General features: G+C 42.8%; 1 protein-coding gene across 2 annotated transcripts in view; it reads right to left on the bottom strand.

The window, feature by feature from the left end:
• Window positions 1–19,225, bottom strand: part of COL9A1 (collagen type IX alpha 1 chain) — an 82,513-nt gene that overhangs the window by 49,168 nt on the left and 14,120 nt on the right. The window contains exons 6-17 of one of the 2 annotated variants that reach the window (XM_036916250.2): window positions 14,772–14,855; window positions 14,047–14,067; window positions 12,616–12,690; window positions 12,237–12,272; window positions 12,051–12,113; window positions 6,354–6,407; window positions 6,121–6,156; window positions 4,221–4,244; window positions 3,881–3,934; window positions 2,604–2,657; window positions 1,924–1,956; window positions 1,042–1,098 (exon numbers count right to left, since the gene is read on the bottom strand). In XM_036916250.2, coding sequence (XP_036772145.2) covers window positions 1,042–1,098; window positions 1,924–1,956; window positions 2,604–2,657; window positions 3,881–3,934; window positions 4,221–4,244; window positions 6,121–6,156; window positions 6,354–6,407; window positions 12,051–12,113; window positions 12,237–12,272; window positions 12,616–12,690; window positions 14,047–14,067; window positions 14,772–14,855 — 591 coding nt within the window. Of the gene's footprint in view, window positions 1–1,041; window positions 1,099–1,923; window positions 1,957–2,603; window positions 2,658–3,880; window positions 3,935–4,220; window positions 4,245–6,120; window positions 6,157–6,353; window positions 6,408–12,050; window positions 12,114–12,236; window positions 12,273–12,615; window positions 12,691–14,046; window positions 14,068–14,128; window positions 14,317–14,771; window positions 14,856–19,225 lie in introns of those variants that run through there. The other variant, XM_036916251.2, reaches the window with a different exon arrangement.

Raw genomic sequence — 19,225 nt, 5'->3', positions numbered from 1 at the left:
GGCTCTCCTCTGCTCTCCAGAGGCTGTTCTGAAGACCCTCCCCCTCCTCTGTGCCTATCCGCCTGGACATTGAAGAAGGGCGGGTGTAAGAAGGGCACTTTCCCAGATGCACAGCCGGCTGCCTCTTCTTGTTGACTATCTGAAGTACGCAGGGAAATCTCTGAAGGGCAGTCAGTGAAGGCTGCATAGCATGAGATGATCCCCATCTTAGAACAGGTCAGGCCACCTGTTCTAAGCGCACGTGTGCTCTGGGCAGTATAACAGGAGGCAAACGTGAAGCAGCACTTCAGGACAGCCTGTCACAGCTCTCAGCCTCAGAGCCTTACTTGTTCCAAGGGCACAAGGCTTTGGGAAAATAAGGGACTAGTTCAGGCCCAGATCGTGAGCAGTTGTGGGAACCACTAAAAACCTGCGTTATAGAGAAAACCATTACTGGAGAAGCAGTGCCCTGGAGCCTTTCAGGTCATGGCGGGACTCCAGGGCTCTGGAATTTTTCAAAATCACTTCAGACTCATAGACTAAAGAGAGAGAGAGCCTTTTAACTCCAGCACATGGCATTTATTTTTTTATTTTTATGAGAAATTGTAAAGTGATTATGAAAGCAGAGTGAGAGAACAACACTTTTGGAGGGCCTCTGTTCTTGCCTATTTTGCTCAGCTTTTTCAATTTTTTTTAAACTAAAACAGTCTAAAACATGTGTGCAATCCCCTCCATAGGAGAAAAGCTTTCCCTCCGTAAGACAAAAATTTCTGAACCTTAATTTGGTGTTTTAAGTTTTTTTTATTCCTTCCCAGAACAGAGGGCTGTACAAGGAAACACCTGTGTCTCGGTGGGAGGGCCTGTCGGGGGCACCCCAGCAGTGCACCAGCCAGAACTCCCAGGACTGAATAAACACTGCAGACAAAGCCACAGAATAAGTGCACACAGTCTGGCCTCATCCATTAAAGTGGGGTCTCTGCACCAAGGCCACTGATTAAAGGAAAGCTCCTTTTTTTCCTATGGATAACTCTTGAAAATAAAAAACTGAAATTGTTCTCTTACCCTCATGCCTGGTATGCCTGGGTAGCCTGAGCGACCTGGTGGACAGGCATTGGGGCACTGCCAGAGAGAGAGACAAAGACAGAGAGCATAAACCAGAGCCTCTACTTTACGACAATGATTTTTTTTTTTACTACTCCTTTACTACCTTTATAACAATGGTGGGGTTTTTTTTAGGGATTCCAGCTGTAGAGCTCCAATGTCATTATATCCATGTAATAACTCTAATACATAACCCTTTTCTTTTTTTATTTTGAAAAACTAAAATATTTTATTTCATTTTGAAACTTGTAAATATTCCAATATTCCTAGCTTACAGAAAAACAGCACATAACAAAACCTTTCCCTCATGCATCCACCATCCAGGTTTAATACATGTTAATATTTTGCCATAGTTATTTCAGATTTAATTTACTAAAGAAATAAAATGTTTCCAGACAACCCATTGCACCTCACCGTGATCGGCTTCTCCTCCCCCTCTGCCGGAATAGCTCTACATTGGGGTTTATCTCCTTTCATTGAATCAGCCAAAACTGCATTTAGTGCAGTTTACCAACATCATTTGAACGTTAGTCTTTACGTAAAATAAGCCTCAGAGTTATCTGACTTCTCTCTCCTATAATTGGGGTGCTCTGGTGAAATGCATTCATTAGTCAGAAAGTAGAATGAGTACAGAAAAGCAAAGGAATTTCTATAATGAAAAACAGTTACAGCCTGAGTATATACAACCCACCAGTCCCCTAGTGCTGTGGATTGCTCTGCCATCTGAGTAAAGTAAAACGGAAATACAGCATATTCCAGCAAGATCATCTTAAAGAGAACTCATCTAAAGATTACATGGTATTTGACTTAAACCTGTATTTTGTTCAAAGGAAAACATCTTACCAATGGATCGCCATCATGAAAGCCAATTGTTCCCTAAAAGTAAAGAAAATATTAAAGTTAAGAATATAGTTAAATATTTAATTCAAACCCATTGATAATAGAAAGCTCATTGGATAAAAATATAATAAATATATTCAATAAAATGTAAGGAACAAATAGCAACATATAATGTGCTAATATTCTAAAAACTTGACTCCTGGGCATATGTTTCTTTTGGAGAACCTGAAATTACAGTAGATTATTTCTTTCAAGGAATTGAAGGAAGATGAAATGAGAGAATAAAAGATGTGGGAACTCCAAATTATAAATTAAAAATATGAATTATCTCCTACTTAAACTCATTTTTAAATTGCTTACTGTATAAATCCTTCATAAATACTAGTTCACTTGGAAATATTCCTTCGATACCTCCAAGCTTCGAGCATTTGAGAAATCACAGCATCAAAGGACTTCAAATAAAATGAGCAAGCCATTCCCTGTGAAAACCATCTTTTCAATTATTATGATCCTTTATTTTTCTGACTTAGAAGGACCCACAGTCCATGTGGGTGGAAACGCCTGGTAGCCACTTTGGAATTTTAGGACCATGGCTCTGTCAACAGTACCTTCTACTTCAGGTTCTTAGATTTCTCTAATCTCAACTCTCAGACACAGAGAAATTCAAACTGCAAATAACTTACACTGGGTCCTGGAGGCCCAGGGGGGCCAGGTGGTCCTCTTCTCCCAGGGTCACCCTAAGTTATTTGAGAATTGGGACACAGTGGTTATTACATGTGTCAAAACACAGTGTATGAAACCGGTGAGGCGTGATATCATTAGAAACCCCTGCAGAGCTCAGCTGTGCATAGACCTGCCACTAAAATCGATGGGTGGCACGTAATCCAATTAGCTCCACAAAACTAGAAGAGTGAAGGAGTTCCAGGCTCACCAAAGTAACAGGACGAGGTGAAGGGAGACTGGGGGACAGAGGCAGAGCACGTCCTTCCTTAGAGAACGATCACTTTATTGTGAAAACAAACTGGGAACACTACGCGTTTTTCCAGTTGGTTGTCAGAGGGGCTGGAGGAGCCCCGCTGCTGGGCCACCCGGTGGACGGCAAGTAGTGGAGGAAGCCCTGCGCCCGGCCTGACGCTGTGAAACGGGCGGCGAGGCTCTGCTGCACCAGACCAGCCCCTGCGAGGCCTGCTGGCGAATGGGACAGAGGGCCGCAGATGGCTAACTGCAGAGAAGCCACTCAGAAGAAAACGGATTCCAGTTCGCCTGAATAGCCAGTTTTACTCCTGGCACTTTTTTTTCTTTCTTGATGTTCTACCATAAGAAGTCAAAAGCACCTTACAATTAATTTAGCTTTATGACCATTTCATACTTGTTCATTTGTTCCTTAAACAAGTTGTGAAACAACAAACACACATAGAGAAGCAGGAAATATAATTCTCAACTTACAGAATTAGTGAATTTTTGATTTATTGAATATTAATATCAAGCACTTAATACCACAATTTCTTCTATGAAATTGAACTCTTTATTGCCTAAAGTTAAGTTATGTTGGCTCAATTATAATTTAGTGATCCTACCTATACACGGTAATAATGACTGTTCACTTTTTGTACACAGAATCTAACACTTTTAAAAGACAGTGCACCCCAATCCTGGCAGAGAGCCTGTAAAATGGAGGTGACATTTTCTGACTTGATAACTATTTAATTCTGGAAGTTGAGAAGAGACGGTTAGCTGAAAACTTTAGGAAAAAAATTAAAAATCAGTCTACAAAAACGAGGCAGCATTATCATCCCTTGTCCCCATCAATACTATGAACTGGAATGAAATTCATCTGCCATTTCTTGTATTTGCAGGGAACATACACAGTTAGGATCATGTGCCTCCCTATTAACTCTTCTATTAAATCAGCAGTCTACCTTTGGCCACAAATGTCTATCAAAATGCACTGTGTACTCACAATCGGTCCAGCCCGGCCAAGCTCCCCAGGGAGTCCTGCCGACCCGGGGGGACCCTGAAGACAAGAAAATTAAAGGGACATGGTGATTTATGGATGATTTTACCATCTATTACAAATGATGTCAAACATAATAAACAACCAACTTGCAATTATGTATCTGTGCTATGAGAAAAATTTTTTTTAGCAGAATAGGGGTGCTGTCATAGTAGCCACCTAAAATCATGTGGGTAGGATACTATAAATATCCACTGAGTAGAGTGTTAGTTAGAGATAAAGTTAGGACTGGAGAAATAGCCCATTTTTACAGACTACAGCAAAATAAACAAGAGATAACACTTACAGGGGGTCCTGGAATGCCACGGCCCTGAAAGATTAAAATAAAAACTGTTTGGTACATGATTTATACTTAGTATAAATACAGACACAGAGATAACTCAGTTCAAAAGTAACTATAAACTTCACCACTAAATAAATATATGATGCTCTTTCTAAAGAAAGGACTGGATGAAGAAAAGCAAACATGGCTCTACTTCCAAAGGACAAAGAAGTTTGTTTCAGCTCCTCCAAGAATCCTTTGATGTTTTCCCACTTTTTTTTTTTAAGAAAATCAAAGTAAACATGTCATCCATACTTGACCTCAGGAGAACTTACCATCACTCACAAAGAGGTACACCACGACCTGACAGTTTAAGGACTTTCTTACCTGTTGTGTTTATAAGAAACCTACACTAAAAACAGTTCAGTGGACTGCTTTATGACGTATCAAATCATGTTTGGAAGCTCCCCGAAAAAACACCCAGATGTGTGAGGTAGGGAGAAAAAAGGGTCAGGAACACACCCCCTCCTGACAGGTAGGGCCACACTTTCAGACACCAAATCCACTAGATACTGATATGAAATGGTGTCACTCCTGAAGTGACCTACGACGGGATCCTAATTTAATCTGCTGAATTTGTCTTTAAAGCCAGTCATTCGGTGTCCCTCTCCTTTCCACGTTATATCTCCTTAGCAACGCCAAACTAGAAAGCAAAGATTGACACCACACCTTATTCATCCTCCTAACCTCAGTTCCTCGCCCAGGGCCTAGGACATAATAAACCCCAACTATATGCTTGTAGAACTTAATAAAGCTGAACATCAGCTGCCTACAATCCTTCATTCTCTCTCTTTCATTTCCAGGACCAATCTTCCCGGCCTTGGGATGGCTCATTACTCTCTCTCTTATGCCGTCTTGAGCAGCTTTCGTCTGCAGCGCTCTTTGATTTGGCTCTGATACCGTCCTCACGGCAGCTTTTCACTCTACATGTTCTCTTATAAAATAACCATATTTGAAGCATCCAGTGGGATCAATGTATACCCTCTGATGATAATACTGTTATTTCTAATTATTTAGGCAGCCAAAACTTGCAAGAATTTCACATATGCAGTATGAAAAAGTAAAGCATTGTCAAGGCGTTCTGTAAAAAATTACACTTATTTGAACATTTTAATACATGAATCGATTTGGGAGATAAGTGCTACACTCAAAAATCCCAAAGTAATCAATAAATCATTTCACTATCAAGGACTTGGATATCTGGTAAATTTCACTAAAGTTTTTAAAATGGCATCTCTCTAACTTGTTGAATTCTGAATTGAAAAATATGGGACAAAGGAGAGCAAGCTATTCACTTCTGAAAATAGGCTTGTACTGGAAGAGTTGACAGATGCTGAAATACAGGAAAGAAAAGTACAAGAAGGAAACAAGAAGGAAAAATACAGATTAGTGACAAGAACAAGAGAGGAATGAAGAGCAAAATAGAAAAGAAAAGCAGACTGAGCACCTAGTCCTCTTATTGAGAGAAACAACACAAGTCTGTGGACTGTGCGATGCAGGGAGATATGCGAAGCGGGCGACAGTATCTGACGGTTGATATTTCCTTAGAGATAAAACCTGATGTGAAGAAAGTCGTGTGATACCATGGTCTAAACACTGAATACTTAGATTTGCTATTGTTATGCAAGAAATGTTTTCTATCAATGGGTGTATTGGGAAATACCATCTGAGACAGACATACATGTTTTATACTGTAGATTCAAATTCTCTATAATTTTCCTACTCATAGTCAGAGTGCTTACCATACCAGATAAGCCGTAAACTCCTTTATGATTTATTTTATGTAGAATATTGCATGAAAAAATTTCATAATGGCAGAATGTTACCTAAGGATAGTCAATTCTGTTACTTTATATTTACTTACTGGAAATCCACGAGATCCCGGCACACCAGGTTCTCCCTAAAAATAAAAACAGCTTCATTGTACTTAGCTTTTGCAATATGTAAATATGCAGACTACATATGTGTTGAAATCATTAAAACACTATCTTAGTTGACAAGTATATTTCAGCTGCTTTACAATGGATCTGTTAGTTAATATGCAAACAAAATCAAATCATACTTCAGCTTTTACTTTATACCAGGTGGCTGACTCACTTTTTGCCCTCTTGGTCCAGCAGAGCCGGGGGATCCATCCGGTCCTGTTAATCCCTAACAAAACAAGAGGATGTTAGAACTATTACAGTATCCTAAGGCAAACCACTGAGTCGATGATTCCATTTTACTTGTTCAGTATGTATAGAATGGTCACCTATGTTACCTGTGATGCAAATATTTATAAAGAAATATCTCTCTGTACTCATACCCAAGGGGAATGTTTAACATGATATCTGCCTGTTACTTTCTATTGATAAATTTATCTTATTCCCAACTTCCTACTAACTATACTATCACAGGTTTCAATAATTTAGCATTTTTTCTCTGTGCTTTGAAAAAAATGCAATATAATAATTACAGTGTTCTAATAGCTAAATCCGATGGAACAGTCCTTGGCTTTGCCACTTACCCATGAAGTGCACCCAGTACTTCATTTAAAAAGTAAAGATATTATACATTGGTATAGCTCTCTAATAATATCTTAAGAGTTAAGAAAATCTTTCTATAATTGGAATTAAAAGTAAACAATTTCATTATTGTCTTATAGCCACCTAACACCCTCTATCCATCTTGAAGCAATGAAAATTGCTTATTAAAGAACATTGACTTTTAAAGTTGAAACATTTGAGAACATGCATGTTTCTGCATTATCTTCCTTAGTAAAAATAGCTATATTTAAGTATATATTTTCTTGTGAGCCACTCAGTATATAGAACTTAATGCCAGTTACTCTAAAACACATTTTAGCTATCATTTGTAACAATAAAGCAATTATTAAAGCATATCTTCCAAACATTGTCCTTTTCCCTGGCAATACTTATTTTATTATCATCCTCAATATAAAATTAGGGCATGATAACTCTATATGTACATCTGAATTTCCTTATTTGGTGAAGATGCATTTTAATTTTTTCATTTTTTTCCCTACTCTTTGACACTCTCAGACATTGTAATTTATAATGTAATCTTGAAATTATACCTTGCTAAAGATGTCGATGTGTATCTGTATATATATTCACCTATATGTACATATGCATATTACAAAATCCATCTATTATCAGACTTTTGAAAAAGACTCAAGGGATACTAATCAAAGGAGGGTTTCCTTGAAAGTATGAAAGCCCTACTTAAAACTGAATTACCAAATCCACATTTAGCCTGTTATAGTCTGCATAAATATCGATAAAATGCTTCCATGTAATTTATATAGAAAACCAGTTCACTGGCCACCATTCTCACATTTCTATCATTTTTACTTTTTACATTTACATCAACTAATTTCTGTCATAACTCCAAAGGAACTAGAAAAAGAAGTGAGTTGAAACGGTAATTACTGGAAATTTGCCAAACAAGAAAATTATTAAACACACACAAAAGGATTTTTGACAGACTGTCTTTGATTTTCCATCGCCCTAGTTTAATTAAAACGCTGTGATTTGGGAACGAGCACCAGTGATGGTGGAGCGTTGCCCTCTGTACTTCAGCAGACAAACCATTCATCCAGGGGCCACATAAGAAAACTCTAAACCTCAGGGCATGTCTGACCGATGGACGTCTGACTCCCACTTCACACACATACCCTCCAAGACCTTTCCCGGCCGAGTCCCCCCTAGGCAGCCAGCTAACCATCGTTCACCTGTGTCTGGAATAACTGACAAGATCGGAGGACAGTAGCTTCTATATATGGTAGGATTCCCGCTGCATAATAATAAAGCAGAACCAAGTAGGTATTTGGATAACTTGGAAGCTGCTTCCAGTCACTTCTTACTGAAAGTATCTTCCATAAGTTAGGATACATTACGTCCATCACCAGGAAGCTCTTTGAATTAAACTGAAAATACATCCTGGTGTCAGATGGTAGCGTGAACTCTGTTAGGAAATAGCTATAAGCTCCATGGGGACAAGAAGTGTGTGCCCACCACAGTCCCAGCACATGGCCCCTGGCATCTAACACTCAGTGCGTGGCTATTGAATATAATTAATTTCCGTTAGCCTATTAAGTGAAAGGATATTACACTTGTCCCTCCACATCATCTTTATTTGTAGGTCAAATCCCAACTCTGCTAATTATTAGCTGTGCAACCATGGGCAAGTTACCTAACTGTATAGTGCCTCAGTTTCCTAATCTGTAAAATAGGCATAATAGTAAGATCTACTTCATATGGTAATTTTGAAGATTACATGGGATATTTCATGTGTAATAAAAACAGTGCCTGGTGTAGTGGGGCCTGAATTATGTTAGCTTTTCTTATTACCATCATTATTTTGTGATCAGCTTTGTTTTAGATGGTGTGAAGAATTCACAGAAGTATAAGATATGTTTCCTGCCCTCTGGGACCTAAGCCCTCATTCAGAAAAGGTTCTGCAAACAAGCAAACAAGCATTCCAGATATTAACCCTGGGCATTGTACTTCCCGGGTCCCTCACATTTCTTTGGTGCCTATTTCCACTTATAATAACCTTTCAGAATAATTTCTTATTAACTCACTATCCTCATCCTATACTATCCACCAGGGAAAACAGCTGTATACATTCAGAGGAGATGGTCTAACCTCTTTCATGTAAAAAGTGGCATGGTTTAACCAGAATTCCTATATTTATTCTACCTCTTCTCTGGCCATCTTGGATGCATGATGTAAGAACGAGTAAAATACTTTTACAGAGCTTGCCAAGCACACCACAGCCAATAATACCTATCAGAATAACTCAATTCATATAATTGACGATGCTAACACAGTGCAAGGTTATGGGTGCAAGGTTATGAACAAGCTCTGACTTCTCTAATTGTAAATGTGTTTAAGGGAAAAGAATCACACTAAAGTCTTCACAGGAAAGAAAAAATTATACATATATAAAAAATCTCCCACATTTGCATTTACACACACACACACACGCACAACCCCAATTTGCAACAATTATAATTTATCAAAGAAATGACAGAAGAAATACTACCTGTGGCAGAAATAATTGCTTTCATATGAATGTTAATGAAAATTAAGTTCTGTATGGAAGGATATCGAAGCTAACTGCTCTCCAAGGCCGGGTTCTGAACTTTCATGCTGTTGCTTGGCAGAGAACAGTGGCCCTCAGGAGTAATTTCCTTCCAGCATCCCAGTGATTTGGCTCCTGAGACTCACAGCATAATTCTGCACAGCTGCCATGATTCTGCTGCCTTTTCTGTCAAAAATCCACTTAGGATAGTTACCCTTAAAACATGTCCCTTTCAGATTCTTCCAAACATCAGCTGATTAACCATTTGTTAACATTACCAAGAAGTACAGCTTTGCAGTGAACCACAGAAGACAAAGTGGTTGAGGTTTAAGGACCTCCTACTACACGCAGGCTCACCTATCAAGAAAAGACTACTGAGTACTTAGTGTCCCTCTATCCAGGGACAGGCAAGCAGCTAACTCTGATTAGTTACTGGTATTTCATTATTCTCAATGTCTAGTTTCAATTTAGGGTAAAAGATTTGCTTAAAATATCAAATGAGCCAAAGAGTGAAATAGAAAAATTTTTCAGCTCTGTATCTTGTAAGTGCCACGTAGCTCTATTTCAAAATTTGGTGACTATGAACTTACCAATATTTACAGATAATTATCAATTATTTTTATTATCCATATCATTTTTCAGACACTAAAAATTCACTGTCATCTTTTTCTCCTTATTTTCTCTGATTATTCATCTATTTAAGAACTTCATTTGTATCCACATGAGGCAAAACTGGAAAGAATTCATCTAAAAACCAAGGAATCTGGTTTCTTTTGCTGTCTTAACCACTAAGTAACTCTGGATCCCTGAAAAAACTACTTGTCCTCCTAATTACTCAGTTTCCTTACTTATGGAGAAAATTAGCCAAACCTGCTTTCCAGTTTACTGTGAGGTTAAAGAGATAATATTTGTGACTGTACTTGAGAAAAAAGTTCTACACAAAGGCAAATTAGTATAGTTAATTCTTTTGCTTAGTTCTGGCACATAAATGTATTTCTTACTTTTTTCTCTCCTTCCCTTCTCTTTTTCTTTTTTTCTAGCTTTCCTGGTAGACTTCTCAATCCTAGGAGACTGATTAAATGCCCTTACCAGTTTCCCCCTGAGGACCTTCCAGGGTCAAAAATTCTGTAATATAAGAAGACTTATTCTTTTATATTCTTTTGCAAACGGTTTGTTCTGCAACTACAGACAAAGAAAAATACTGCATGTAATTGTTATCTACATTGTACTTTTAAATATTTTGAAACACTTTCTTTTGTTCATCCAAAATTTCTGTTCAAGTGGGGAAATTATAAAGCAAAACCAGGCATTGTCTTAACGAGTTTATGATAAAAGTTAAAGAAGAATCTGTTGAGCACACTATAAAAGCACCATTAATCTGAGGCACAGCCTTCTGTCCAGTCTTCTGTCTGAAATTATTACAACTCAGTTGTGAAACAAGACTTCAGGTGATTGGTATATGCTTCAACCACCACAAAATCTAATTTTTTATTTTCAAAATGAAAGGCAGTCCCACATTTCAAAGGAATGCAGAAGTAAATGGACCTATACTGGGCTACTAGTTTATTTAGAGGCCTTGTATTTATCATTTTTTTTATTATTACAATTTCAAGTTACATTATTATGATGACAGTTTCAAGTAATTCAAGGTGTTTTAAAGAAGAGCCTGTTAGCCAGCAAATGACATAATTTCAGCTTTTATTATACAAAAATTAGTTTGATACTTAGTTTGTATTTTCAAATATTTGTTCTTGGGGCCTCTGTACTCTGTACTGCCACTTTGCATACATAGTTCAAATTAGGGGCTCTGAAATGTAAAAAAAATCTGTTTTCTAAAGTACTAAATGGCATAGCCAAATTACCCTCATTATGGTAATTCTGATAAAGAACATTAGCCACTAAAAATCTAGCTTTTTTTTTTCTTTTCCAAATGAAGGATGTCTTAAACTCTAGTCAAAAAATTATTAGAAATTATAGGAATAGGTTTTCAGGTGCTCCCTTTGATTTAGAAAACTCTTTGGTTTTTGGAAACCACGTGAAGTGGTAACTTGAAGGGTAAGTTGAGGGGCGCACCACTGTGCGTTCTCTAAGAACAGATGCCTATCTTCACTTTGTATCCCAGCAGAAAAGCCAAGGGCTGGCCTGTAGTGGGGCCTCAATAAGCATTCCTCCAGTGCGTGGAGAGAGAAGCTCAGAGTCTGAAATCATTTTACTCTGCAGAAATATTGCTGCTTATTAGGTTCAGCGTACAACTCAGCATCTGAGCTTCCCTCACATGGGGGGAGGGGAGGGTGGAGGTGAGTAAATTGGGGAAAGGTTGCTGGTTCCCAATCTTCAAGCCACCCTAGTCAACTTACGTCTGCCAGCGATGCCAGAAAAGAAAACACGGTAGAGAGAAAACTAGTTCTGAATTTCCCGTTGGGTGAGCGCTGACCGTTCCCTGCCCCCACCCCCACCCCCGCATCCCCTTCGTTCACGGGCATCTTTCCGCTTTTTCTCTCCTTGGGACTTAGAGGGGCGCTCTGCCCTTCCCCTGCCCGCAGGTTCTTATCTGGGGGTGTCGGTGAGAGGGCCAGAGCACAGGCCAGGGTCAGGGCCACGTCCCTACGCCGTCCGCACCGCCACCGCGCGCGTGTACACACACACACACACGCGCACACGCACACGTGCACACGCACACATGCACACGCACACACGCCTACTCACGTCAGCGCCCGGCGTGCCTGGCTTGCCCGGGGCTCCTGGCTTGCCCGGCTCTCCTGCAGGACCCTGAGCAGGGGGAGGGGGAGGCAGGGAGAGAAAAGGGGGCAAAGTTGTGACTCTTGGGATGAGCGTGGCTGCAAAGCAGGTCTAAAGCAAAGACGTGGAGCGCCGACGCTCTGAGCAACTTACCGGGGGCCCCGGGGGACCCTCTGGGCCTCGGTCACCCTGGAGGGGTAGGAGAAAAGGAGAAACAGTTCATGAGTGGGAGCTCTGGGGACCCGGCTGGGAGAAGCCCGCGCGTCCCCACCACGCAGGTCGGGGGCTGGGACAGGCAGGGTGAGAGCTAACCGGTGGAGGTTCCTGACCGACAGGGACACCTGGCCCGTCTACCTCCTCCCTCCCGGAACCCCCGGGGCTTTTAGGATCCAACCCCTAACTCTCAGTCACGCCCGATCCGGCCTCTGGGGGTCCTGGGGGTGGGCATCTAGCCCTCTCCGAAACCCCCTCAAGCCGCGGGAGGAAGGGCACACAAAGGCAGGACACAGTGGGGCTGGAGACAGAAACTTACGTCAATGCCATCGATGCCCGGAACTCCAGGGGGGCCCGGCGGCCCGGGGGGACCCTGCTGGCCTGGGGGACCTCTCTGACAAAAACAGCGCGCGGGTTAGTGAAGCACGTTGGCCCACGACGAGAAACTTGGCGCAATGTTCTGAGCGTTCCTTCCCCTCCCATCGCCCATAAAGACACCTCCCTGTGGAGGCCACGTTTTAAAACACAATATAATAAATGTGCATCAAACTTCCAAGGGCGCGTGGGTTTGCTGTTCTTAATGAGGCTGAACAGTAGAGTTAGAACAGGATCTATGTCCCCAGGGTGGGGAGAGGGGTGACAGGGCGTCACCTCTACAGAGGGCATTAAACTACAAGCGGGTCTTGAGGAAGGGAGGGCCTGATTCCGTAATGAGAATGGTGGTCGTTCGATACCTCGATTTAATCAGTAATTTCAAGTCACTGTTTTGGCCCTTAGGGGACAGCTAAGAATGGAGGCGCTCCACAGCAGGTCGATTACAGTGTCTTTTTGTAAACCTTCCTGTCGGGGAGAAATCGGGGGCGACCCCCTTGAGGAAGATGGCCGAGAAGGGCAGGGAGCCGTGGTACCGGGCCGGCACCGGCCTCCGTTCCGAATCGCCTGCGGAGATACTCTTGCAAGAGATCTTTGCACCTCGCTCCAAAACTCCCCCAATTGCACGCTGACCCTGGGGTGTGTGTTCTCGGTTTACGGCTTGCGAACAGCTACGCTTTGATGACTAGAGGGAATGCTGGCGTCCGAAAAGAGTGTGAGCAGGTAGTTTAGGGAATGTGGAGTTTTGTTTTTTTTTTTTCTCTTCTGAATTAAAGAAAAAAGCTTCTTTCATCAAGGAAAACTGTGTTTTTCTAAACTCCAATGGGCGGACAGGTTACAATGGGGTCTTTGTAAGTGAAACCTCAGACCGCGGCTGGGCTGCGCACCCCGCCGGGTCGTCCCGGGCGCGGGCGGGAGGGGACTCCGGGCCGTCGCAGAGCTGCTGGAACGGCGACGGCAGCCAAGGCCCGGGCCCACCCCCAACCGCCCGCGCGGCACCGGTTCCGGGCTGCCGCCTCGGGCGCGAGGACACGGGGAGGCCTGAGGCCGCCCGCCTGGATTCCCGCCGCCTCCAGCAAGGCCTGCTCGGCCCTGCGACCAGGAGGGCGCGGGGCTCCGGGCTCGGGTCACCGAAGCCTGCAGCGCGCGAGCCTGCAGCCTCGGGGCCCGGGTGGGGCAGAGACGCCCTTTCCCAGCCGGGGGTCCTCCAGGGGGCCCGCCTGCTCCGGCTCCCGCTGCAGGTGCTCAGGGCGGGGGCGCGCGCTCCGTCCCCGAGCCCCGCCGAGGCCCCGCGCCTCCCAGCGCTCCTGCGACGGCTGCTCCCCAGTCCTCCCAGTGCGAGCTGGACAAACGCCAGCACTTCTCGCCGCCAGCTTACCTGTTCGGTGGGCTGGCTGGGCTGGAGGGGAAAAGATGGGGATAAAGTGAGAAGGCGCCCCCCGAACTAGGGAGCAACTTACCTGGGCCGCGCACAGGCAGAGCCCTGAGAGCAGCAGGCGCAGCCCCAGGGCCCCGGGGCCCCGCGCCGCCCAGGCCATACCCGCCGCCCTCGGCTAGCCCCGGACAGACCGCCTGGGGCCGCCCGTTAGGCTTCCCCGCCACGCGCACAGGGGCCCCAGGAGTAGTGGGAGCTCAGGGGGCCCGGCCTGGGCGGTGTCTGCTCCTCGTGCTTAATAAGGGCCCTGGAGAGGGTCCTGGGGATTGGAGGAGAGCTCGCGGCCTGGAGCACGGATAAAATGACAACAGTCCCCCTTAACCCTTTCCCTGCCACTGCACATGCAGTGCCACCAGCCCCAGGGCAATTCCCACTGTCCTGGGAGCCTCCTCAGTTGGCCTGTGGGTCACTGGGGGGCTGGGCAGGCCACCAGTGAGTTTAGAGAGATGTTTGGGAGAGGAGGGAGGGTCGTAAGAAACCCAAGTGGAACCAGACAGTGGAGGTGGTTTCTACAGGCCAGGCTGTGGTTGGGCCCCGCGCTTCCTTAGTATCTGTCCTAACAGCAAAGCCTGAGCTCTTTAGGAAAGGGAGTGTGGAGGTGGGGAATTCGGGTGCCAAGAGAGGTAAGCCTGGTGCGAGTGGCCCTTGCAGGTGGTCGGGGGACTAACCATTATCCTGGCCGGCAGCTCATGGCAAGTTTCTCTCCTGGGCCGTAGAGGGTCACAGTGGATCAGCATCCACTGAAGCTCAAACTGTAGAAAAACAGGAGACAAGTCAGTTTAGGTTCTTTCGGAGGATGGAAGCAGATCACTGAAGACATTGATAAATTTGTAAGCGTGGTCCACTTAAGTGACTGACACCAGCTTGAATTGGTTGATCTCTGTGGACTAGTGTATTCCTGTTCCTTGAATACAAACTTCCCAGTGGACATGGGCTGGAAGCCCTTCCTGGTTTCTCTGGGTGCAGATGTCTGTCACTGCAGGACTGCAGCACAGCCCGAGGCAGGAAACAGACCCCTGGCACAGACTCTCTATTTCTGTCCTTACCACAACCTCAAGAGGCGGATTCTATTAAAATGAGGCTCAGAGAGAACAAGGACCTGTTCAAGTCACAAGCCAGTGTTTCCCAGAGTCTGGATTAGAACCCAGGCCTGTTGAACTCCACAGAGAACACTACACAGAGTCACAGCTTAAAATGGAAATAGGAGGGAATAAGGGGGAAATCTAGGGCTCAGGGGAAAAAACAAGAGAACAAAAAAAAATTAATTTGGTGTGATCTTCTTCATTGGTTGAAGAGAGAGAAAATTTTCAGATACTTAAATCCAAATGTATCCCGCCAACTTGGTACATTGTAGCAGGTGTTCAGGGAGAAAGAGGAGGTATAACAGGAAAGAAACAGGACAAAGGAGGAAAGGCCAGGTCTGGATCTGAAAGCCTCGGGCAACAAGGTTAAAGCAGCAGAAATAAAAGTGCTCCGCAGAAGCCCACCCGCGCTCCCTGCCCCTGTGGACTGAGGACATTCCTTGCCAGGCATTTCAATCAAGTCACATCCATCTTTCTTGCTCAGCTGATTCTCCTGACATTATGCCGTTGGCTAGTTAAGTATCCCAGTCCCAAATCTGAACATTATCTTTTCTTTCATCCAATAGTAATTTGCACCCCATCCCACCTGCCAAGTGGACTCTAGATCTGCCAGATCTAGAATTTAGTTAGATATGTTCTTTTTCCACTGCTACGGAAACATGCAGAGCTGAGGCTACTGGATGGGAGATCAGAATTGGAGAGGACACAGGAGTGCGTCGTTCCCTCTCTACCCCTAATGAAGGGAATAGGTAAACAAAATGAAGGCTTCTGTTTCCTGAAGTGGTGAAGACAAGACATCCAAGCTTTCAGCCCTGCCTGGCCTCTCTCCTCACGTGCTCCTGACTGTGCGAGAGTTCCCCTCTTTCTCCATAACTCTGGCTTCTCTCAACCCTACCCCACCTTTTCTCCAGAAAATGTGGACATCTGGAAAAATGATTTAAGTGCAATGAAAAGAAAGAGAGCAGCTAAATCAAGACATTTTAAGATGGAAAGTTACCTAAAAATTGTAAGCAAATCATCTGTGTGTTCGTGGTGTGAATTACTTAACAGCATACTGACATTCTACAAGGAGCTGCTCTCCAAGTCACACAGCATCTTGCAGTTAAGGAAATGACTTTAATCAAACACGTCATTGTTTTGGGGAATAGTCTTGTTTGCCTGGGGAGGATTTTATTTGGGTTTTGTTCTGAACTGCAGTGGAAATTTCAGAAAGATGCAAGAAAGAATGGAACAACCTTTTCCTTAATTAAAACTAAATACCTGGCAGTGCCTCAAAAACTGTTTCAAGCAGGTCACCCACAGGTAAAGTGGGCAGGTTTAAGTCACTCGCTAGAATCAGACATCCAGCAACAGGCAGAGCTAGTATTCCAAATGTGGCTGACTCTACAATAAGGGGGGTGGGGGGACTCTATCCGATTCAACCTCCCCAAAGAGTACATCCTGTCTCTAGAATGAGTCATAATTTTCTAAGCAGGTAACCAAGGCCTTGGGTGTTTGAACATTTGTATTAAAGATGAGTAGAAAAGAGGAGTGATCTGGAAATTAGAATTGCATAAACGTGTTTCCAACATCTGCTAGGAAACTTCAGAACTAGACCAAGAAACTTCCATAAGAATTCAAATCTTTCCTTATTTGCATGCTTATTATAGAAATATATCCAGAAGCTAAATTTCCAGTGTCCTTCCAAAAGCTGACAGCTATTTCTGTATGCAGTTATGTATTCAGATTTATAATGCAATATCACATAGGAAAGAGAATTATAATTATTTCTCCTCAATGACCAGAGAAAAATATGCTACTAGAAAAGGAAAGGATGTCTCCCCATCCCTAACTTTTAAATGAAAGTGACCCTCATATAATCTTCTTCCTCTATGAATTGCTAACTCAAACCAGGCATGCATTGTATGCGTGTGATATTTTGATTCTCAGTAGATAGTTTATTCATTCCTTAATGACCTTGAGAAACCTTAATTATGGCTAACTAGGAAGCCTATATCCTTTGTTTAGGTAGTTCATTAAAGTTACTTATTGCAGATGCAAAGCAATTCATTAAGTTCTTTTCTCAAAAATGTCATTCTCTGTGGATAAGTTGGTACACCCGTTTAAATATGCAAGATGCAATCGTGGCACAGGAAAATATAAATGAAATGTGATTCATCTATGAACACAAGCTGGGTTGTCTGGAGTGCCACATAGACCAGAGGTTTCTGAACACATCTGTGCAGCCATACAAACACCACCTACACACCAATAATCATCTCTACAATGACCATTTTTTGGCAGGCAATATAAATCCCAATTTGCATATTAATTATTTTGAAGGAAGACTGGCCGAGTTCCTTGGTAAAAAGTTTCTTTCATTATACATCTAAAATGCTGATAACCACACGTTTCCCCTTTTCATACCTGCGATCATTTTTCTCTTTGAATACCTACTGGCAAACTGTATGTGACAAATATTTTAATTTAGACCTTCAGTCAACATTGTTGTTAAGTCTCAACATAGGCCAAGCACTAAAGAAACATTCTAGGGAAACCGAAGATGACCTCCTCCCCACAATGAGTTTACAGTTGGTAAGATGAGAAAAATACAAGTAGTGAAATAAAAAGGTTTCTTTAATTTGTTAGCATATAAAATGCCCTAGCATCCTCCATCCTTCTCAACATAAAATACTTCATGATTATCTCCAGAAAACTGAGTGTGTGTGTTAAGTGCCCAGATCTGGCATTACCCAATTCTCTTCTATAGGACAGTAAGATAGGATTCAGTCCTCTAAGCTAGAGTAGTGTCCAGGTGATGACACATTAAAACAAGGAATTTTGGCCCCAACTCTCTACTCTATTCATAGGGCTGGTGATTTCTACTTATTTTGCTAGATTGTTGAGAAAGATTAATAAGGTATTTAAGCCCTTCATTAGAACTGAACAAAAACTAAGAGCAGACAATTTCTTTTTCTCCTGAGAGAGAATTTTAATGACAAACTATGGAACTTGGCTTAATATAAATGAGAATGGATACAAGGATTGATGTTTTGCAAACGGAATTATGATTGCATTTTACAAGTGTAAAATGCCTAAAAACTAGCTCTTCAAAGATAATTTATTTTAACAGGAGGGATGTTCCATTAAGCTTTCCTCTCCTCAGTGGCAACAAAGATTTAACGACATAGTTGAATCCACAGATCTCATCCTTCCTTTCAGTTTATGACAAAATGTTGGTTTCTACCATCATAAAGGACCTCCTTCATGTGAAGTTTCTTGGTGGCTGAGCAGGAGGCTCTGAGCTATCTTGAAATTAGAAATTTTCCTGAATCCATGTAGTCTGGGCCGTGTAGTTCCAGACACAGTGCTTGGAATTGTCATTAAATATGAGTACGTGACAATAATCTGAATCATGCCGAGGGCAAAGGCAGAGTGGTGAAAGGGAAGAGCAGAAGATTTGGAATTAGCAGGCCTGGCGTGTAGTCATTTATTCATTTTCCTATTCAATGTATCTTTACATAACACATTCATGTCCTGTGAAACAGATACCTTGGGAGAAACAAACGGTATTTAGTGTAGAGGTCAATACATAAGCCAAAAAATGCTTTTGGCAATAAATACCATGGCAGCTGGTATGAATGGTGGCTAAGGTCATCAACAAGGGGCTCATAGAACATGTAATAAGCAGAACTGGGGAGGGTAAAGGTTGGAGTTCTGAAGAGAAGAGGTGACTAGACCAAGGTCCCGGGGTGGGAAGTGATGCATAAATATGAGGCCCGACTCACTATGGCAAAGTAATCATCAGGTTTTTTCCCCCTTTCCTGAATCTAAGCTAAGGAATTTGAGTATTATGAATACCTAATTGCTGGATTGTCACTGAAGATTTTTGTGCAACAGGAATAGGGATGGGAAAGGTGACCTAATTTAAAAGGGCATTTCAAGGAGGCTCGTGTGCTACTACCTGCCTTACCCTCTGCAGCAGGAGGCAGCCACGACTGTGAAGCATCCAGAAGTTTACCCTCTGAGCTGTGGTGAGGCGTCCTGAATTACCTGCTGCT

The sequence above is a fragment of the Manis pentadactyla genome, chromosome 16 (assembly GCF_030020395.1).
Source record: "Manis pentadactyla isolate mManPen7 chromosome 16, mManPen7.hap1, whole genome shotgun sequence".
NCBI lineage: Eukaryota > Metazoa > Chordata > Mammalia > Pholidota > Manidae > Manis > Manis pentadactyla.
This window is presented reverse-complemented; position numbering and strand designations above follow the sequence as displayed.